Source organism: Sphaeramia orbicularis, chromosome 11 (genome assembly GCF_902148855.1).
Source record: "Sphaeramia orbicularis chromosome 11, fSphaOr1.1, whole genome shotgun sequence".
NCBI classification, from domain to species: Eukaryota; Metazoa; Chordata; class Actinopteri; order Kurtiformes; family Apogonidae; genus Sphaeramia; species Sphaeramia orbicularis.
In genome coordinates this window covers 2,374,157-2,389,248 of record NC_043967.1, presented here as the reverse complement: position 1 = coordinate 2,389,248, position 15,092 = coordinate 2,374,157, and the positions used below count along the sequence as shown (strand labels likewise).

Genomic DNA, 15,092 nt, shown 5'->3' with positions numbered 1-15,092 from the left:
GGAATGAACAGGAACACATTAGAAGGATGGGTGAGGAGGCACAGGTGAGGGGGGGCATTGTTAGTTTACTTAACCTCCTGACACCCAGGAAGTCAACATTTTCACCATTTTACATTCAATAATTGCCTTAATTGGAAACAGCATGATGCAACAGTTTTCTCAGACACATTTTTTATTTATTTATATTTAATTACAATGTCCTTTTCAGTGGACATTATGTAATTTTTTATTTTAAAGTAAAGCTGTGAAACTCTTGTCCACTACAGAGGACAAAAATGCATTGCTGGGTCTCAGGGGGTTAAAGGAGACAGGGATTTTTATTAGGGTTTGATGGAGTTAGTTTATAGATCTACTGCAGGGGTTTTCAAACTCATTTTAGTTTAGGGGCCACATTCAGCAAAATTTGATCTGAAGTGGACCGAACCAGTGAAATAATAATATATACATAACATCAACTCCAAACTTTTGTCTATGTTTAAGAGCGAAAAAAGTTAATTTACATTAGGAAAAGGTTTACATCTACAAACTATCCTTTCAAACAGCGTGAACAACATGAACAAACTGAAAAAATAAGTGTAATTTTAACAATATTCTGCTTCAGTTTATCATTTACACATGTACATTAGAACTTACAGATCACAGTGGATCTACAAACACACAAAACATTTAGTAACAGGTGGAATATTGTTAAAGTTATACATACTTCTCTTAAGACATTTCAGGTTGTTCATATTTGTTCAGGTTATTCACATTTTTGGTGAAATTATACTTTGTTTTAGTGTAAATACATGAAAATATTCACATTTACAAAGAGAAAAATTTGGAGTTGTCATTATTTTTATGTTATTATGATAGTATTTGACTGGTGTGACCCACTTGAGATTGAATTGTTCTGAATGTGGAACCTGAACTAAAAGGATTGTTCATATTTTAGTGTAATTTTTGCATTTCTCAAACTCATCCCAAGGGCCGGACTGGACCCTTTGGCGGGCTGGATTTGGCCCCCGGGCCGCATGTTTGACACCTGTGATCTACTGTTTGATCCACACTCCAGAGCAGTAGGTGGCGATAATGCGCCTTAAAGCTGGATGCCAACCGCCAATAAAATAAAAGAAGAAGAAGAAGATGCCACACCCACTCAAATCAGCCTTGGTTTCAGTAGCAGATGTCCGCATGTTTCCATCTCATCCTATGATTGCAGGTAGATCATCCAAAGGTTAACATTAACACATCCACACACGTAGTCCATGTACACACATACAAATACACACCTGGTCTAAAAGCAGCCACATGATATTGGACCATCTTCAGCTTTAATGTCAGAACAGATTCCCTGTGCATTCATTTATGAATGTTACTGATGATGGCAGAGTCCCAGTGCTGCTGTGGCTTCATCTGGACTGTGGAGGCCAGTCCTCCAGTCACAGTCACACCACATTATTCTTCCTGAAGTACTTTCACCAGCCCCATGAGCCCTGGAGTTGTCCTGTTGGAAGATGTTTGTGTCATTCAGTAGATGCACGTTGTTAGCTGACCTCATGACCTCTGACTAGAGCAGGGGTGTCCAAATCCGGTCTTCGAGGACTGGTATCCTGCATGTTTTAGATCAGTGGTTTCCAACCTTTTTTGGCTCGTGACCCCGTTTTAACATCACAAATTTCTGGTGACCCCAGACATTCAAAACAGAGACCTTTTTTTGCTAAAATTAATTTGTTTTTGATCAAGTAATGGTTACTATGTTGCAAATAAACATTAATGTTCGAGGACATTTAGTCTATATAATGTATATTATTATGGACAGAGGCAGTAAATCCAGGTGTAGATTACTGCACAAAGGGAGAATTGGATTTTCCTTGGTCAGAATATGTACAGTTGAGCTTGTATTTACAAGGCTGACAATTAATACTGAACAAACAAGAACTCAAAGAATGAATTATGAAAGAGGTGCAGCATCTGAAACTGACCACAATGAACATTTTAACGATAAACAGAACCACAGTGCTTTTATGTATTGTGATTGTCTCTCTCAACTCACCGTATATTTTTTTATTAGTAAGTTTTTTTTGTTTTGTTTTGATCAATTACTAGAAATTCCAGGCGGCCCCACATAGGGTCCCCACCCCAAGGTTGAAAAACACTGTTTTAGATGTTTCCCTCTTCCATCACACCTGGAAGCCATTCCATCGTTACCAGGCTTCTGCAGAGCTGGATGATGAGCTGATCATTATTTGAACCAGGTGTAATGGTATCTAAATCTAAAACACAGAGGTCAAACACGCGGCCTGGGGGCCAAATCCAGCCCACCAAAGGGTCCAGTCCGGCCCTTTGGATGAATGTGTGAAATGCAAAAATTACACTAAGATATTAACAATCCTTTTAGTTCAGGTTCCACATTCAGACCAATATGATCTAAAGTGGGTTGGATCAGTAAAATACTATTGTAATAACCTATAAATACCCACAACTCCAAATTTTTCTCTTTTCAAATGTAAACATTTTTATGTATTTACACTAAAACAAAGTATAATTTCGCAAAAACTGTGAATAACCTGAAATGTCTTAAGAGAAGCAAGTGCAATTTTAACAATATTATGTCTGTAAATGATAAACTGAAGCATAATATTGTTAAGATTGCACTTATTCAGTTCATTCATGTTGTTCGCATTGTTTTAAAGGATAGTTTGTAGATGTAAACATTGTCATAATGTAATTTTCCCTGTTTCATCCTAAACAGAGGAAAGTTTGGAGTTGACATTATTTCTATATTATTATGTTAGTATTTTACTAGTCTGGCCCATTTCAGATCAAATGTAGCTGAATCTGGCCCCTGAACTAAAAAGTGTTTGACAGCCCTGATCTAAAACATGTAGGATACCGGCCCCCCAGGACTGGATTTGGACACACCTGGACTAGCGCATGACCCTCACTGAGTAAAGTGACCAGAAATCTACTGGGAATAATGGATCCAGTTCCACTTTGACAGCCTCGAAAAGCACTACATAAATCCAAGCAATTATTATCAATTACTTCATTAACATAATATAATTGTATACATTTTTCAAAATAAATACAGGGTGTCCCAAATAAACTGATATCATTTGAGATGTCCATCTTGAAGTGACTACATGGTCAGGACAAATTATACTTAATAGGACTGATTTTGGACATAAAATGTTTTATTCTACAAATTTCAAATGAAAATTTCTGGGTGATGGTAATTTTATATTGTTCCAAACTTATAACAAATGTTCAACGTGTGCGTCACTTGAGATGCAGCACACATCAAGTCAGGAGTGCAGTTCCTTTCCGACACTTGCAGCCTTCCTTTTGAAACTTCTTATGCCACGTCCAAATCTGCTTTCCTGTTGGTGCTTGTTTATGAAATTTTCTAACAATTTGACGTTGCATATTCACATCTGACTGAGTTTGGCCATACTTCAGTAGACAAAAGGCCTTTTCTGTTGCAGTAAACCGCATGTCTATTCCTGAAAGCAGAACAATAAAAATGATAACACTTTTTTGAGCAAAAAGAGCAAATAAATTTTAAACAAATCATCAGGTGATGAAATTATGTCAGTTTTTTTGGGATACCCTTTATGTCATAAAGAAATTCCAAACAAATGTTTTAAACTGGACTCAACAGTCCTAAAAAACATCCTTTTAAACCACCACTGTACAGCAATGACTTTTATGATTTCACAACAACAGACATATGCTTATGCTGAATATTCATCTGTTCATTTATACCAGGGCTGTCAAACTCATTTTAGTTCAGTTCCACATTCAGCGAAATTTGATCTGAAATGGGCCAGACCAGTAAAATAATAACATAATAATATATAAATAATTTCAACTCCAAACTTTATTCTATGTTTTAGAGCATAAAAAGTTAATTTACATTATGAACAGGTTTACATCTACAAACTGTCCTTTCAAAAGACGTGAATAACATGAACAAACTGAAAAAATAAGTGTAATTTTAACAATATTCTGCCTCAGTTTACCATTTACACATGTACATTATAACTTACAGATCACAGTGGATCTACAAACACACACAAAACATTTAGTACTGGGCAGAAAAGTGTAAAAATTGTACTTGCTTCTCTTAAGACATTTCAGGTTACTGGCATTTTTTGCAATATTATACATTTTTTTAGTGTAAATACATGAAAATATTTACATTTACAAAGAGAAACATTTGGAGTTGTCATTATTTATATGTTATTATGGTAGTATTTGACTGGTCTGACCCACTTGAGATTGAATTGGTCTGAATGTGGAACCCGAACTAAAAGGCTTGTTAATATCTTAGTGCAATTTTTGCATTTCACAAATTCATCCAGAGGGCTGGATTGGACCCTTTGACAGGCCGGATTTGGCCCCTGGGCCGCATGTTTGACACCTGTGTTTTATACTAATATGGTATAAACCAAGTCCATATAAGAAAGGCCTACTCGTCCAAAAACAGCTGAAAATTAACATGCGAGGAACAGAATTAACTGATGAGTCAAAAATGTCATGAATAGAAAGTGAAAATGGTATTTTACTGGCATGTGGAATATTCCAAGGATCATCTTAGTGTAACATATATTCTTATTACCAATGCACCAAATAAAATCAGATAAACCACAGTACATGAGTCTGTCCATGTGACAGTATGTGAATAGTAAGTTGTCTCTCCTTTTGCCCAGTGCATGTTGGCTTCATTCACAAGTTCAGGAATGTTAGAGAAAAAGAGCAATTGCCATAACAGTTGAGATATGAAGTTGTTTTTTTTTTTTTTTAACAGTCCCTCACACCAGCAGGGAATAAAGTATTTGTTGTGAATTTCTTTAGCAATAGATTGGTCCACATTGACACTATTAAATATGTGGTAGAAGGAGGGACTGTCTCCAAATGAGATGGTCTGAGTCCAGGGTAACTGTCTGCTCCAGGGAACAATGACAGTACTGTTACACATGTAATGGGATTTGTTAACAATAAGATACAGGATCATTGTCAGTAGTTCAATTAAACCTTGCATTGCATTTATACCAGGTTAAGCAGTGAGTCCAATAGATGTGGTGGTTTTGAGCTGATGAAAGGGAAGTAAAGTGATGTCACACTATTTAATATGTTCGTAGGTACATGTACAGTATGCAGCACAACTGTCATTCAACTGGACAAGTGTTGTTCTGTCATGAGAAGGGACAAAGTGAATGCTGTCAGTAAAATGTCCGAATCATTTCAGTTGTTTTCATTTCAGAACACACTGAACTCAGTGCTCAGTTGCAGATGAAATCCCTCCAAGTGTTCTTTCAGTTTTTCTCGTACATCTTCTCTCATGTCCGCAGATGTTCTGTGAACATCAGTCTGCTGATCACCAGGTTCGTCGTCGCTGGTGGTCTTGGTCCTCCTTCCTCTGCTGACGTCTCGGTTCTCCATCATGTGCAGTAGTTCTCTCTTCAAGTCCAGCTCTGACACCAGAATGCTTTGTGCCTCTTCAGAGACTTCCTCTGTCTGAAGCAAACTTTGGACAGCGTCCTCAGCAAAAACAGGCACCAGAAGGATGTGTTCAGTCCCATTCTGGACCCAGAGGAGCTCCTGCTGATGCTCCACCCCCATACTGTCTGTTTTCCCCTCACATCTGTCTGGGACATACAACTGCTGCTGAGCATCTACAATCTGCACGTTCTCATCAGGTAGTGGTAGGTGGGAGTCTCTGATATTTGACTCAGACATTTCTGTACTTTTCCAGGGGGACCTTTCAAGCCTGACCATCTGTTTGTGTTTTCCATTTTCTACAAAGACACCAGTATTATTTTCGACACTAGCCTGCATTTTCAGAGCATCCTTATTAACTGTGGTCTGGGTTTCTTTTACAGTTCCTGACATCCTGCATGATCCACCACTCCCACCCTGAAGCTGTCCTCTCCCACAGTAAAAGCAGTATTCTTGGTCCCTCTCAGAGTAGCTGTTGTTTTCTCTAACATTAAAGCCAGCCTCCATTGGATCATCAGACGTTACGCTCATTTCCCCGTCCAGGTGGTCGTCCACGTCGCCTCCATGTCCTCTGTTGTGCCTGCTTGGCCCTGGGGACCATCTGCCCTTGTTTTTAGAGCCGTCTTGATCCAAATGCAGGGTGTGTTTTAGGCGTTTATCACGCAGCCTCAGGACTGTGCTGCGCAGGCGGTTTTCCCTGCGCCTGGCGGCGTGCAGCTGCCGTAAGGCCTTGGCCAAGCAGTCGATGGCCTGGTCGTAACGCCTCCGCCACAGCAGGGGGCAGAGCTGAGCATAGCTGTGCTCCTTTGGTAGGTAAAAGCCTGGAGGAGGAGGAAGGCGCCTCATGTACCGAGAGGGGGAGTCAGGGGCTGAGTTTTCCACCTCAGACACCACATGAGGAGGTTCAGGGGTGGGTTTGTCGGTGTCCTTTGCTGGTGATTCTACCATCTGACATGAGGACACATCTGACATTGGACAGCTGTCACTGTCCTCTTTGGTGTCGACACAATCAGCTGAGCAGAGATCCTTCCTGTGGAAACAACACACAGTGATGTGAAATGTATTCACCCCCACCATGACTTTTCACATTTTTGTCACACTTAAATGTTCCAGATAATCAAAGATATTACACTATTAGATAATGAACACCTGAGTAATGTAGGCTGACAAAATCATGGATTGTGATATTATGTTCAGTTATGTACTTAGTTATTCTGTATTGTCATTATATATTATGTTCATGTATTTTCATTATGTATTCATTAAATTGGGTAAGAGCACTAAAACTACATATACATTAGAAGTAGAGTACAACAGCGGTAAGACCAAGATGAAAACATTAAAGCTGAACTCTGTCGCAGCCTTAGGTCACACACACACACACACACACACACACACAACCTGCTGCAGTGTGTTTTACCTGACAGGTCTGTTGTCTTGTGTGTGATGTTTGTGAGCCGTCTCTGTGCTGCTGCATCTGTTCACTGACTTGGACTCAAATACTGTAGGAAATGCGTCTTCCTTTAGTCTTCTGATCCCACTGACACAACAGAATAGTAGGAGTTAGAACAATGGAGGAAATCAGTGTTGAGTACTAAGCAGCTGCTAAACTGTAATCATCAGGTTAACTAAAGCATGGCATGTAATTAAGGACACTCAACACGTCAGTGACTACAATGATACTACATGTGAATATATACATTAATCTGTGTCCATACACACATCTGTGTACATAGACATATTTGTATACATATATTTGTATACATAGAAATCTGTGTCCATATACATATATCTGTGTATATAATATGCATATATCTGTGTAGGTAAACAAACCTTCCAGGCTGAAGAGTCAAACTGTCATAATACCATTCAGCAGTGGTACCACAGATGTATGACATTATACTTCTAATAACAGTTTTTCAGTTTCACACACTGACAGTGGCATCAAAAGAAAACCGCTGTAATGCCAGTATTGCCTATATTTTCTTTGTGTCATGAATAAAAGACTCATTATTTACAATTATTTTTCTTTTCCATCTTTTCTGTCAAGTTTAAAACATTAGCTATACAGATATCAAATGTAATAAATTACTTTATAATGTAAAAAAATCCATGACCTCTTACAAAAGAGTAAATTAATAATGTGTAAGCAGCTCCAGTCACATGTTCAAAGTAAATGTTCCATCAGTGTTTGATGGCCCATACCTGCATCCAGTCAGTTCAAAACTGTCTGGGGTGAAATGTTTGGAACAGAAGTAAACAAAGTCGGTCTGAGGATCCCAGGATGATGCACGGTGGGAGTTGGAGATCCAAAGCCTCCTCCGAGGTGCTCGTTTTGGTAATCTGGTCACAACAATGACATTTTACAAACATTAAATGATTTTCACATTAAAGTTAGAAGTTTTTACAACAGAGCTACGACAGCAGGGCTCTGTTCTAGAAAGCATCAACCGACTAAAACGGTTAAATTCACATTTTTCAGATGCACTGATCAGAGTTAGTTCACTAGTCTGTGTCCACAGGCAGCTTCTATTTTCTATACAAATACTACAACATTCAGCACTTACAGCACTCAACAGAAAACTCCGTCAACACACAGAGTTTCAGAAATCCAACCCATTATTATTATTATTATTATTATTATTATTATTATTATTATTATTATTATTATTATTATTATTTTTGTAGTAGTATTAACAACATCACACTTGTCAGGATGGAGAATCACATATCATATCATATGAACTCCATCCACCATGGATGAGTAGGTCACTGATAACTCAGGTTGTTCTGAAAATACAGAAACTATACAGTCTAAGCAGGGGGTTTTAAATTAATGTCCTTCTGATGCAGCCTACGACTAAAACACATCTTTGATTCTATTACATGACCTACTCCATGATATTACCAACTAGGTATTTCCATAAATAATTAACAGAAGTGCCTCGTCTGTCTGGATGCCATTAAAATTAAAAAGCACTTTCCAAAATACGGCTGTTCTCTGTGGTCAAATAAGCTTTATTTTGACAAATCCATCACACATTTTAAATTTAAACAATTAAATTCTGGTTAGAAAAAAATCTTAAACCCAGCAACAACACTTGTATTTCACAACATTTAATTTACAATAGTTAGAAAAGAATAATGTTAAGTAATGTCGAACAGGCTTTGTTTGTAACCACAGCAACAGTAATGTCAGAAACTGTCAGCCTCAGAGCATAAATAGCCCAAGTCATATTTTTGGCCAAATTATGATAGCAGTGTAATTTTACTCTCCTATCACTACTGTGTTATTTTCATCATTGGCTATAATCTAAATAAAATATGACGTAAGCAATGCTATGAAGCTAACAAAATGTTTCCAGTGGGTTCTTCCAAAGCAAAAACCCTCCCAGTGGACACAGACCATAGCTGTCACTGAAGCATGTGAACTGAATGAAACTACCACTACAACAGATGTACATAGAGTTAAAGACCTGCCCCTTCTGGTGTCAAACCATAGAACCAAATGTCACAAAAAATAGAAACCATGGTCAGTGGAAACAGACAAATCTTTTTTTTTATCCCGTTTAAACTGCGCTAACATTTCCACATATGATGTTTGTCTGTTTAATACTTTTACAAGCCAAGAAAGTCAGTTTGTGGAACAGAAACATTTAGCTTTATATTAAAGAGCTCAGTGCCACCTACACCAAAACAGGCGTGGATATTTTACGCTAATCCTCCATAGAAGGTGAAAAAGAATGAAAGGAGGTGGAGATCAGTGGAGTCTGGTCCTGCTGACGCTGCAGAGACGTTTTCAGTGACTCTGAACTGATGGTGGACAGAGACGCTTACGTCCATCACCTCTGCAGCTTTCCTGCCTTTGTACTTGTGCATTTTAATACTTCAAAATATAAACTGTCTCTTACAATGACTGTAAAACAACTTGTTTCTAAAATAAGGTCCCATGAGACACAACCTGAAGGAGGCGGGGCTTTGGTTCTCCATGCTGTACAAGTCATGTACATTCAACCGGCAGCAAGAACAATTTTGCACCATGTAATGGTACGGAACATTAGCACTTCCCATGCCATTACAATGTTTTCTGATTTGGGTGGAAGACTGATGAAAACTAACACTTTGTAAAATGTGCCACCTACTTGTGAAAGGTGATACCAGCATTCCGAGTATCTCGGTTGTCCCTCGATTTGCAACCGCCTGCTGAGCAATGTCTTGGCATCTGAGAGTGTTACAGTGACAAGAAAAATGTAGTCTGTCCATTATTTTCACAAGCACACACAAGCACCTGACAACTGCAAGATAACACATGCAACATCTACATTTGTGTGAATTCTGTTCAGCAGCTGTCATGTCCACATTTCTCAGTTACTGTAAAGTTCATTTAAAAAGTACATCTGTTAGAATGGAAACAGCTCCATAAGACATGCCAACTTTCACTATGCAACAAATTTCATCTAAAAAGGTCCACTGGATTGTCCTAAATGCACCTCAGCCTGGGAGGGGGGGTGCAAAACACACAAGCAATGAAAACCTGTTTAAAAAACATGCTTCTTTTTAGCCTTTTCATTTTGCCATTTGTAGCCTGTGTGATAGTCTCTGTGGCACGTTGTCTAGTTGTAGACATTGCACTGTTCAAACATCCAGGCACAGTCACCCATAAAGGGTTATAACATGAGGAAAGAGTGAGAACTGAGGGAGCAGTCGAGGAAAAATTGACTTTTTCGACTACCTCAAAAATTCTTGAACTGTGAGACTTGTGGTGAGTCTTCTGAACATATCAATGTAATATTCAAAAAAAAAAAAAAAAGTCAGAACTGAATAAGCAGTGATTGTGGGAATGTGGAGTTTGACAAACATGTTAGTGACAGAAATTGACATGAGAGGGACCATGAGAGGCCAGCAGATCAAAAAGAAAAGTTTAAGATTAAAAGAAATTAGTTTTTCCAACAATTTGATGATAAATTGTTGCTGAATTCCAAAAAATGTGAGCGTTATGAAGAGTTGTTTGTAGAGTTTCCAAATAATGCAAATCAGACTCTCCAGTCTTAGGCTACGTTCAGACTGCAGGTAAATGTCGCCCAAATCCGATTTTTTGCTTCTATATGACCTGTTTCTGATCTGTTAAAGACAGTGTGAACAGCATAAATGTTTTTTTTTTTTTTTTTTCAAATCCGACCCAGACCACTTACATATGTGATCGTAAGTCCGATACGAATCTGATATTTTGCAATGCAACTTCAGTCTGAACGGCCAGGTCGCATTTAGCAAACGTAGAGACCTGGAGGTAAGTTATTTTGAGTTTCAGACTAGTTTAATGCATTTACAACTTCCATACGCATGTAAACATTGCACTATCCACAGTCTGACCTTTGACCCCACCACAGTATTTTCACAGTTATGGGGCTTGTAGATGACCAAATCTTGAACCCAGACACAGCAGAACTGTTCACAGCTGTCAAAGGACTTGAATTCTTGCACTGTGTAGTCATGCTGAAAATGAGATAGTTAATTAACGGCATGTAGGTCCAGGGGTAGGGGCTAATCGGATCAGTCGGATACCAGTGAACACCGGTGTCTCATAGGGGTCTAAAGTCTTCATGTCTCTGATCTTCTCCAAATACTGCTGCTTTGCAGTGGTGTTGAGCTTCTCCCGACAGAGACCCTTTGCTTTTGCCGCCGTTTTATCCCTTTTTTAAAAATCTTGAAACTTCATTTATACGGCTCTTTTCTGCACGTCGGTACAATGCTGTTGCCCATAGCAACCAATAGCTTGTAAGTTCAAAATGGTGCAGCCTTACAGATATGTCACTTAATATGACGTATGTCCTCATTCCTAATTACGTCAGGACCTCTTTTGTGCATCTGGGTCACTTCAGGGTCGCATTCAGTTCAGACTCAAAACTGATAGAAGTCGCATTTAATGTGTAATATGAACGAGCACATAAAAAAAATCATATTTCACCAAAAAATCCGAATTGCGCATTAAGACCTGCTGTCTGAACATAGCCTTAGTTAGAGGGTGGAGGCCGTCAGCCAATCAGCTGTCAGCATTCTGTACCTCATGGGTGTGTATGTGGTTTGGTTGATCTCAGTGTGTGTGAAAACCATACATGATATCAGTATCAAATGTCACACATATATCCTTTGTGCCGGGCCGCACATTTTCCATCAGGTGGTGTGATTGTAAGTTCGACTGTGTGAATGGTAGCAATTTGAAAATGGCCCTATTCATTTCAGAGGGACAAACTCGGCTGGTTTTTCACAATTTAACAAAATTTGGGCATTGGACCGATAACACAAATCATAGCACATCTTTCGAGACCAGGGCGCACATTTTTGGAATAATATGTTTGGGTCTATTTCCAAAGCATTTTTTCCCCAAATTTTTGTGATAGTAAGTCATAAGTCAGTCATAAGTCACAATAAATATGACAGATAGAAATATCGTGACTTGCATTGTATGTAAGCACATGGGTAATAAGGTGAGAGAGAAACGGTATCTCAATTCTCTGTATGTCCTGTGCATACAGACCAGGGGTGTCCAACTCATTTTAGTTCAGGGGCCAGATTCAGCTAAATTTGATCTGCAGTGGGCCGAACCAGTAAAATAATAACATAATAATATATAAATAATGTTAACTCCAAACTTTTCTCCATGCTTTAGAACAAAAACAGTTAATTTACATTATGAACAGGTTTACATCTACAAACTATCCTTTCAAAAGATGTGAATAATGTGAACAAACAGAAAAAATAAGTATAATTTAACAATATTCTGCCTCAGTTTATCATTTAAACATATACATTATAACTTACAGATCACAGTGGATCTACAAACACACAAAACATTTAATAACAAGCAGAATATTGTTAAAATTGTACTTAATTCTCTTACGACATTTCAGGTTATTCGCATTTTTTGCAAAATTATACTTTGTTCTAGTGTAAATATATGAAAATATTTACATTTAAAAAGAGAAACATTTGGAGTTGTCATTATTTATTTGTTATTATGATAGTATTTGACTGGTGTGACCCACTTGAGATTGAATTAGTCTGAATGTGGAACCTGAACTTTTCAGGTTATTCACAGTTTTTGCAAAATTATACTTTGTTTCAGTGTAAATACATGAAAATATTTACTTTTGAAAAGAGAAAATTTTGGAGTTGTGGGTATTTATAGGTTATTACAATAGTATTTTACTGATCCAACCCACTTTATATCATATTGGTCTGAATGTGGAACCTGAACTAAAATGATTGTTAACATCTTCTGTGTAATTTTTGCATTTCAGAAATTCATCCCATGGGCCGGACTGGACCCTTTGGAAGGCCGGATTTGGCCCCTGGGCCACATGTTTGACACCTAGACAATGGGCTCTATGTACAGCCCCAATACTTCCTGAACTTCAAGCAGCTCCTTTATTTCCTGTTTTATTTTATTTAACCTTTATTTAACCAGGAAGTCCCTTGAGATGAAATCTCTTTTTCGAGGGAGACCTGACCAAGAGGCACATCAGTACAATACAAATGAAGTAACAGAGGATAAAACTACATACAATTAAGACAACATAAAATGACTGGAAACATAAAAACTAAAAACCAGTTTAAGAATAGCAGTTCCACACTTCTGTTAAACAGTTTGATAGAAGAGATTTGAATTCACTCAAGGTCATGAAATGCTGAAGTGAGTATTGCAAATTGTTCCATGAGCAAGGTCCGTCATAGGAAAAAGCTGTTTTACTAAGTTCAGGGTGAACTCTGGGGACTCTAAGGAGGAGCTGATGTGATGAACGGGAGTTGTATCCACTGGAAAATGGAGACAGGAGGCGACAAAGATATGGGGGTAGTTTGCCCAGTACAGCCTTGTAGATAAATACAAGCCAGTGCAGCTGCCTCCTGAGCCTTAGGGAAGAAGGCCATGAGACCTGTCTGTCATTATTGGACACACTGGTTCATCCAGGTGTGTCTGACCACAGTGGTCACAACAACAAGTAGCAGGAACCCCTGGATGAACCAGTGTGTGCAATAATTAAAGACATAAAATAAAGGAGCTGCCTACATGGAGCAGCTGACATGGATTATTGTCCTGTTGTTCAGATTCCTGGGTTTATTTTTTTAAAATATGTTTTCTATTGTCGTGATATTATATCAATCAGTTTGTTTAATGGGCTGTGTTATTCTGCGGCTTTCACTGAAGCTAAATCAGTTTATTAAGATTAAGGACAGTCATTTCATATCCTGATATGTGTTGGTTTGTTACAGCTGATTGTAAGTTCTGTACATATTGCTGATTGTTTTTGTGTGCAGTGTTCAATGCTCAGGAGCAACACATAAAGCCATGAAAAACACATCCAATATTTTTTATTTATTCATAATTTAAAGATGTTCAGATCCTTATTGGTTTTAACCTTAGACAAAAACAGATCATTTTCATTTACTTATTTCCAGATTCTCCGTGTATTTATATGTACGTTTCCATTAAACCACAGAAGACTGGATTATCCATTTTCTACGACATCACCTTCGATAGGTATTAACTCAGAAATATAAAAACTCAAGATAAAACAGTTGACGGTAAACCCCCTGTCTGTTGTGTCTGTTGTGTCTGTTGTGTCTGTTGTGTCTGTTTGAAACTTCCCCTCCGTGTTTCTGTCTGTAGTTAAACTCATGTGAAGCCTTCATGTCCTGTCACACACTCACACTGTTCCGCAGATAACTCATGTGTATTTCCTGTAAAGCCTGTTGTAAACACTGCTGCTCTGTCTAAACAGTACATCTGTCAGTCACTTTTTCTGTCATATTCTTCGGCTCTTACCCCTGTGCTGCAGACTTCCACCTCTTAAACACAGCTGATCCTCCTCCGCCTTCGTCTTCCTCCTTTTTCTGTTTTGTTCCGTTGCGTCGCTTTGAAAACCAGCTCAAAGGTTCATTAGCGCCCCCACTGGACTGGAGTACCATGCAGAAAAATACATTTACTTTCATTGACTACATCAGTTTAGAATGATATAGATGACAGATGCCAAACATAGTGTAATTCAGTTCAGAGTGGTTCACAGACTGCATTGGTCTAAAGTGCAGTTGACAAAAATTAAATCCGACTTGAATTCTACTTGTGATCGTTGTGAAGCTGAACCGGCCACACTGTCTCATATGTTCTGGTTTTGTTCAAAACTGAAAAACTTTTGTCAGTCTATATGTAAATTTCTTTCTGATGCAACATGGTCTCATACTGAACCTGAGGTAACAATTGCAATATTCGGCGTTACATCACATTTTTTTAATTTTAACCAAAAATCTAAAAATCTAATTGCCTTCACCACTCTTCTAGCTTGTAGACTAATACTACTAAAATGGAAAGATAAAAAACCTCCAAGATTTAAATCTTGGTTTCTGGATCTTTTACATCATTTAACATTGGAAAAAATCAGATATTCTATAAGAGGATGTGCCACTACATTTTTCAGTACCTGGCAACCTGTTCTGAATCACATAAAAGAGGCAGATCCATCACTTATTCCACAGTAGTCTGATTAATATGAGTCTGCGACTAATATCTGTGTTCCTTATTTATTTATTTATTTATTTATTTATTTATTTATTAT

General features: G+C 38.1%; 1 protein-coding gene across 1 annotated transcript; it reads right to left on the bottom strand.

Moving 5' to 3' along the window:
• Window positions 1-4,529: 4,529 nt before the first annotated feature.
• On the bottom strand, window positions 4,530-14,365 carry thap7 (THAP domain containing 7). The gene is made up of 5 exons (XM_030147603.1): window positions 14,306-14,365; window positions 9,627-9,706; window positions 7,690-7,827; window positions 6,905-7,024; window positions 4,530-6,514 (listed from the first exon to the last, which is right to left on the bottom strand). Exons 2-5 carry the CDS (start codon window positions 9,704-9,706, stop codon window positions 5,245-5,247), a joined length of 1,608 nt encoding a protein of 535 aa, XP_030003463.1. The 5' UTR covers window positions 14,306-14,365; the 3' UTR covers window positions 4,530-5,244.
• Window positions 14,366-15,092: the final 727 nt, after the last annotated feature.

What these genes read in the sequence shown, in the direction of transcription:
- thap7 (XM_030147603.1), bottom strand. Translation starts at nt 9,706, where the DNA reads ATGCCAAGACATTGCTCAGCAGGCGGTTGCAAATCGAGGGACAACCGA. An exon ending in GCTGGTATCACCTTTCACAA is followed by an intron (nt 7,828 to 9,626) that starts GTAGGTGGCACA and finishes TGTTGTGACCAG; the next exon opens with ATTACCAAAACGAGCACCTC. An exon ending in CAAGACAACAGACCTGTCAG is followed by an intron (nt 6,515 to 6,904) that starts GTAAAACACACT and finishes TTGTTTCCACAG; the next exon opens with GAAGGATCTCTGCTCAGCTG.